The sequence below is a fragment of the Dipodomys merriami genome, unplaced genomic scaffold (genome assembly GCF_024711535.1).
Source record: "Dipodomys merriami isolate MVZ:Mamm:240054 unplaced genomic scaffold, mDipMer1.0.p SCAF_25, whole genome shotgun sequence".
In the NCBI taxonomy this organism is placed as follows: Eukaryota; Metazoa; Chordata; class Mammalia; order Rodentia; family Heteromyidae; genus Dipodomys; species Dipodomys merriami.
The window spans coordinates 9,164,061-9,171,584 of NW_027203937.1; the positions used below are offsets into that span (position 1 = coordinate 9,164,061).

At 47.0% G+C, this 7,524-nt stretch overlaps 2 protein-coding genes across 2 annotated transcripts; both read left to right on the forward strand.

Annotated features, from left to right (window-relative positions):
• Positions 1–687: 687 nt before the first annotated feature.
• Positions 688–2,190, forward strand: LOC138836563 (ubiquitin carboxyl-terminal hydrolase 17-like protein 6). Its single transcript, XM_070035343.1, has one exon. The coding sequence runs from the start codon at positions 688–690 to the stop codon at positions 2,188–2,190; it is 1,503 nt and encodes a 500-aa protein (XP_069891444.1).
• Positions 2,191–5,612: 3,422 nt separating this feature from the next.
• Positions 5,613–7,115, forward strand: LOC138836564 (ubiquitin carboxyl-terminal hydrolase 17-like protein 6). The gene has a single exon (XM_070035344.1). The coding sequence runs from the start codon at positions 5,613–5,615 to the stop codon at positions 7,113–7,115; it is 1,503 nt and encodes a 500-aa protein (XP_069891445.1).
• Positions 7,116–7,524: the final 409 nt, after the last annotated feature.

Consider the following 7,524-nt stretch of genomic DNA (forward strand, 5'->3'; position numbering starts at 1 on the left):
AGCTGACTGTGTAGTGAGCTAATATTTTAGAAGGAAATAATTTGGTCAGTTGTCCCTTGGGCCAAACATACCTGATTGTTTAAGTCAAATGGAGTCACAATATTTTGTCTTGAGTTATGAAAATGAAAACAGGTCCAGGTTCAGAAAGCCATTTTGTGGACAACACTTTGCAGTGACTGACAACTACTGCCATTTGGTGAAGTGTGAGGACAAGAAGGAAGTGTTAGCACAAAGAGAGAAATCTCTCAGGGATCTGCTAGGTTTCCTCTTTCTTCAACTTCCTATTTCCAGAGTTCTACAAGGTCATTCCTGGAATCCAATCCCCGTTTGTGCCTGGAGCATCTTTTCTCACATTCAGTCGATCACATGACAGGCTCGAACAATGGAGAATGAAAACAGTTTGCTTGGAACACACCTGTTGCTGGAAAGACCTGGCTCTTTGATCTCAGCTGCCCTCAAAATTAGAAACTGATGGGTTTTCTTGGTCCCCAGACCAGGGTGGAGCTTAGGGATTAGGGCACAGAAAACTTGGAAGGAGTAGGCAGGCGTGGCAAGAGAGGCTGAGCTACCTACAAAAGAAGCTGCAGGAGAGGAGAAACCTCACCCTTTGGCAGCTACTTCTGAGCAGGAAGCCAGCATTTGGTCCTGATTTCCAGAGTGAGATTGCAACCGATTGCTCCTGGAGGAATGGAGACCACGGAACGGAATTGCCAAGGTTCCTCCTGGCCACCTGGGAAACATGCCCAGCCTCAGAAGCATGTGCCTCCTTTCCAGACAGCACTGGCTCCCAGACAGCACATGGGTCTGAGTTGGAAGGAACGTTCCCCGGTTGGTGCCGGCCTCCAGAACACAGGGAACACTTGCTACCTGAACGCCACCCTGCAGTGTCTGACCCACACAGGCCCACTTGCCAGTCACATGCTGCGCCGGATGCCTTGCCACCAGAAAACCTGCATGATGCGTGTGATGCAAGCTCACGTGAGGAGGGCTTTCCAGCGCTCTGGGGACATCATTCAGCCGTCGGATGCCCTGGGTGCCGGCTTCCACACGCACAAGCAGGAAGATGCCCATGAGTTTCTCCTGTTCCTCTTGGATGCTATGCAGAAATGCCAAGCATGTGGCCCTGAGGGCTTAGTGCTTCCAGCTGAGGAGCAAAGCCTGATCCGGGAAATCTTTGGAGGCTACTGGAGGTCTCGAATCGAGTGTCTGCAGTGCCATAGCATTTCAGACACCTTGGAGCCTTTTCTGGACATCACGCTGGAGGTCGCAGGAGCTCACAGTGTTGCCCAAGCGTTGGGAAGACTGGTAAAGCCGGAAGAGCTGAGTGGGGAAGACGCCTATCATTGTGCGGCTTGTCTGCACAAAGTGTCCGCTTCTAAGACCTTGACTCTGCAAAGTGCCTCAAAGGTCCTCATCCTCGTCCTGAAGAGATTTTCTTCCTGGACAGGGGACAAGGTTGACAAGGAAGTGCACTTTCCTGAGAGTCTTGATATGCGACCCTACATGTCTCAGCACACTGAGGGACCGCTGCTGTATGACCTCTATGCTGTGCTGGTTCATGCGGGGTCCAGCAGTCACACTGGACATTATTTCTCTTACATCAAAGCTGGCAATGGCCAATGGTATAAAATGGATGACACTAAGGTGACCACCTGTGATGCTTCATCTGCATTGAGTCAGCGTGCTTACATCCTCTTTTATAGCCAGAAGAGCACTGATGGTGAGAGACACCCTGAGGATGTGTTCATCGGCAGGGACTCGGTAGCTAACCAGGCAGAAGAAAAGGAGGGAAGAACACCCCAACCAGACAGGAACAAGCACTCTCCTCTGACACTTGTGGAGCCACAGCCAGATGTGCCAAGTACAGTGCTGAAAGAAATCTCCCTAGACCAATGGAAATTCTTCCAGGACCAAAACCGCCCAAAGTCTCAGTTCCACCTCAGGAAAGTAGAGTTCACACAAGATGCCAATCTGGTCGTGATTCACCCCTCCAAACACACGGATGAGATGAGAAGAGAAAATCATGCTGATAAGGAAAATTCCTCACCCAAAACCTGTTGCCAGAACACAACAGGTCAGATCTCCAGAAATCAGAGCCAACAGCCTTGTGAGCACACCAGGGCCCGATCTCACAAGAGAAGGAACAAGCAAGGAAAGCAAGGAAAGAAGCCTCTGTTGGTGTACTCATAACCTCCTTGAGTTGTCACATTGGGTGCTGGTTCTGCCTCTTGATCTGTGGAGTGTGGCACTCCCCGGAGATTTTTACCTCAACAACAGTGGTGTATGACTGGAACCATAGATTCACATCAGGAATTTTCTGTGTCATTGGAGATGAGAAGCCAACGAACATGCATACCCTTGCTGGCTTTAAAGGGCCTTCCTCGGATCTCAACCTCCTGTGTAGCTTGGGTTACAGGCTTCAGACACAGGGCCCTGCCAGGATCTCAGATGACCAAGTTTGTTTGTGCCCTATTGCAGAGTACAAAACCTGAAAAGTTGGGGACAAGAAATTCCTGTGAATCGCATGAAATCAATTACATATCTTGTGTTCTATATTTCTGACCTTGCGAAAACGATAGATGAAATGTAAAAGTGAAGGATGATTGTGATAAAAAATGGTAATTGTAAGTACAAGTTGTCATGTCCAAAACGAGCTTTACAATGTAGGTGCCGGAGGAGGGGGGGTTGGGGGGGGAAGGATTGGAATTGGGATTGTGATTGGGAGGGGGGAGGCTGGGAAGGGATATGAAGGATAAACAAAGGAGGAGGCTGCAATGCTTGGTAAGAAATATATGCATTATCCTGCCCATGTAATTGTACAGTATGTTCACAAATAAAATAAAATAAAAATTTAAAAAAACGGTAATTGTGTAGAAACAACCACGTGCAAATGGGCAAATTGTATTGTAACTGCTCTGAATCTCTGGATAGCTTCACATGGGAGGGTAGGAGAAAACTCTGTGTGATCAGTAGTACCGGTGAAAATCTACTGTGACAGTGTTTCAGAAGCTTTGAAAGTGAAAGGAATCCATCCCTGCAACCCTGAAAATGCTCCTGATGGAGCACAAGACCCTGCTGACTCTCCTCTCTGAATTGCTCTGTGGTTTGCATGTTTGGGCCACTGCTGGTGGATCCATGGACATTAACTTTGTGACTTCACTGAAAGCAGTTCTCTGCCCTTCTTGGGAAGAACGCTGTGTCATTGCTGGATTGATAGTGTTGGGATAATATACAAAGTAGACATCATGGTTTGAACTATATAAATAAATAAATAAAGTGAAATGCCAAGTTATGACTACCTTGTATGTGTAGATATTGGGATGTGAACTCAGAATGTGGACACTGTTCCTTTGTTCTTTTGCTCTAGGCTAGCATGCTGCCTCTTGAGGCAGAGCTCCAATGTCGAATTTTTAGTAGTTAATTGAAGATCAAAGTCACTTAGACTTCCTGCTTGGCCTGGCTTTGAACAGAGATCCTCAGATGTCAGCCTCCTGAGCAGTTAGAATTCCAGGGAGGAGCCACCAGTTCCCAGGTGTGGTGTGTCTTTTTCAAGATACATTTGAGGTCTCTGCCTCCCTAGAAGATCAGGACCATACCGGTCCACCAGTTTTGTTTTTTTTTTTCTCCAATATCTGAGCCAGCCTAATGCCCACAACCTGAGTAAACAAACAGTGTTTTACTGAGTTTAATTGTGTATGTGGTCGAGTATTTGTGTTGCCTTCTAGTTGTTGTAGAAAGGGGTTTCAACATGTCAATGTATGTGTGTACTGCCTCTCAAATAAAAGTCTACAATACATTCTGTGGTTGTGTAGAAGATGAAGTGTGACCCCTTCTTGTACTCATTCCCTTTTCATTCTACTTCTCATGGTGAGTTTGTGTGACAAGTATTTTTATATACAAAGGAGATGACAGATATATTCAGAAGACTTAATTTAGGCCCAATATCTCAGAGGGACTGGCTGATCTCAAGATAAATTACATTTCTCCCTTTTTCCATGTTCTTTACTGATGTAGGCCTCAAAAGGAGAAGCTAAGTCATTCTTCTACCTCTCTCATTGAGTGTGTTGGGAGGGAGGGTGTGATTGACAGGCTTGCTCACTGTTCATAGACCTGGAACTCAGGACTGTCCTTTTACAAAGCCTAATCTACTACCCTTTCTTATTTTTTTTTCTTTTTCTCTTCTCTTTTCTTTTTTTCTTACTTTGCTTCTGTCTTTAGGTCTCTCTGTCTTTCTTTCTGTGTTTTTCCTTGCTTTGCCCCTCTCTAATCCTCTTTCCCTTCCCTTCCCTTTCCCTCCCCTCCCTTCCTTTCCCATCCCTTCTCTTCCAATGCCTTCCCCTCCCTTTACTTCAGTTCCCCTCTCCTCCCTTCCCTTCCTCTCCTCTGATTGTCATTTCCCTTCTTCCCTCCTCTCCCTTTCTATTTCCACACAATGACTACCAAGTCTGTGTGTGAGAACAATTACAATGTGAAAGACACGACTGGATCCTATAATATTCAGAGCAGTAATTTCTCTTACCTTGTCAGAGATTACTAATGAGGGGTGAAAAGATAGAGAAGTCTGAAAGGACTCCCAGATATTTGCATAACACAACTGCAAATCATAGCACTTGCTGAAGCAGTAATGAAAGACAGCCAAAGCTCCATTGGGGATCTTTGGAGTTTGTTCAAATCAGTAGGAAACCAAAGGGAGAGGTCAGTAGACAGCATGGTATGATGGACTTCAAGAAAGAAGTGAACTGGGCATAAAATATGGAAATAATTACAAGACACAGTGGTCAGAACCATGAGAGGGAAGGTGACAGTCCGAAAACTTGGGATACTCCTACAAATACTGAAAACTCAACACATGAGGTAAATCAGTATATACTGCAGGAAACATGTAATGGACACTTCTATGGATGGTATTCTTAATATGCGAGGTCTGTGAGCTTACTGTGTGGTGGGCTAATATTTCAAAAGGAAGTGGTTTGCTCAGTTGTTCCTTGGGCCAAACATACCTGTTCGATTAAATCAAATGCAGTCAAAATATTTTGTCTTTAGTTATGAAAATGAAAACAGGACCAGGTTCAGAAAGCCATGTTGTGGACAACAATTTGCAGTGAGTGACAAGTACTGCCATTTGGTGAAGTGTGAGGACAAGAAGGAAGTGTTAGCACACTGAGAGAAATCTCTCAGGGATTTGCTAGATTTCCCCTTTCTTCAACTTCCTATTGCCAGAGTTCCACAAGGTCATTCCTGGAATCCAATCCCAGTTTGTGCCTGGACCATATTTTCTCACATTCATTCTTTCACATGACAGGCTCGACCAATACAGAATGAATACACTTTGCCTGGAACACACCTGTTGCTGGAAAGTCCAGGTTCTTTGATCTCAGCTCCTCCCTAAACTAGAAACTGATGGGTTTTCTTGGTCCCCAGACTAGGGTGGAGCTTAGGGATTAGGGCACAGAAAAATTGGAAGGAGTAGGCGTGGCAAGAGAGGCTGAGCTACCTAGAAAAGAAGCTGCAGGAGAGGAGAAACCTCACCCTTTGGCAGCTACTTCTGAGCAGAAAGCCAGCATTTGGTCCTGATTTCCAGAGGAAGATTGCGACCGATTGCTCCTGGAGGAATGGAGACCACGGAACGGAATTGCCAAGGTTCCTCCTGGCCACCTGGGAAACATGCCCAGCCTCAGAAGCATGTGCCTCCTTTCCAGACAGCACTGGCTCCCAGACAGCACATGGGTCTGAGTTGGAAGAAACGTTCCCCGGTTGGTGCCGGCCTCCAGAACACAGGGAACACTTGCTACCTGAACGCCACCCTGCAGTGTCTGACCCACACAGGCCCACTTGCCAGTCACATGCTGCGCCGGATGCCTTGCCACCAGAAAACCTGCATGATGCGTGTGATGCAAGCTCACGTGAGGAGGGCTTTCCAGCACTCTGGGGACATCATTCAGCCGTCGGATGCCCTGGGTGCCGGCTTCCACACGCACAAGCAGGAAGATGCCCATGAGTTTCTCCTGTTCCTCTTGGATGCTATGCAGAAATGCCAAGCATGTGGCCCTGAGGGCTTAGTGCTTCCAGCTGAGGAGCAAAGCCTGATCCGGGAAATCTTTGGAGGCTACTGGAGGTCTCGAATCGAGTGTCTGCAGTGCCATAGCATTTCAGACACCTTGGAGCCTTTTCTGGACATCACGCTGGAGGTCGCAGGAGCTCACAGTGTTGCCCAAGCGTTGGGAAGACTGGTAAAGCCGGAAGAGCTGAGTGGGGAAGACGCCTATCATTGTGCGGCTTGTCTGCACAAAGTGTCCGCTTCTAAGACCTTGACTCTGCAAAGTGCCTCAAAGGTCCTCATCCTCGTCCTGAAGAGATTTTCTTCCTGGACAGGGGACAAGGTTGACAAGGAAGTGCACTTTCCTGAGAGTCTTGATATGCGACCCTACATGTCTCAGCACACTGAGGGACCGCTGCTGTATGACCTCTATGCTGTGCTGGTTCATGCGGGGTCCAGCAGTCACACTGGACATTATTTCTCTTACATCAAAGCTGGCAATGGCCAATGGTATAAAATGGATGACACTAAGGTGACCACCTGTGATGCTTCATCTGCATTGAGTCAGCGTGCTTACATCCTCTTTTATAGCCAGAAGAGCACTGATGGTGAGAGACACCCTGAGGATGTGTTCATCGGCAGGGACTCGGTAGCTAACCAGGCAGAAGAAAAGGAGGGAAGAACACCCCAACCAGACAGGAACAAGCACTCTCCTCTGACACTTGTGGAGCCACAGCCAGATGTGCCAAGTACAGTGCTGAAAGAAATCTCCCTAGACCAATGGAAATTCTTCCAGGACCAAAACCGCCCAAAGTCTCAGTTACAACTCAGGAAAGTAGAGTTCACACAAGATGCCAATCTGGTTGTGATTCACCCCTCCAAACACATGGATGAGATGAGAAGAGAAAATCATGCTGATAAGGAAAATTCCTCACCCAAAACCTGTTGCCAGAACACAACAGGTCAGATCTCCAGAAATCAGAGCCAACAGCCTTGTGAGCACACCAGGGCCCGATCTCACAAGAGAAGGAACAAGCAAGGAAAGCAAGGAAAGAAGCCTCTGTTGGTGTACTCATAACCTCCTTGAGTTGTCACATTGGGTGCTGGTTCTGCCTCTTGATCTGTGGAGTGTGGCACTCCCCGGAGATTTTTACCTCAACAATAGTGGTGTATGACTGGAATCACAGATTCACATCTGGAATTTTCTGTGTCATTGGAGATGAGAAGCCAACGAACATGCATGCCCTTGCTGGCTTCAAAGGGCCTTCCTCGGATCTCAACCTCCTGTGTAGCTTGGGTTACAGGCCTGAGACACAGGGCCCTGCCAGGATCTCAGATGACCAAGTTTGTTTGTGCCCTATTGCAGAGTACAAAACCTGAAAAGTTGGGGACAAGAAATTCCTGTGAATCGCATTAAATCAATTACATATCTTGTGTTCTATATCTCTGAACTTGTGAAAACCAGAGATGAAATGTAAAAGTGAAGG

What these genes read in the sequence shown, in the direction of transcription:
- LOC138836563 (XM_070035343.1), top strand. Translation starts at nt 688, where the DNA reads ATGGAGACCACGGAACGGAATTGCCAAGGTTCCTCCTGGCCACCTGGG.
- LOC138836564 (XM_070035344.1), top strand. Translation starts at nt 5,613, where the DNA reads ATGGAGACCACGGAACGGAATTGCCAAGGTTCCTCCTGGCCACCTGGG.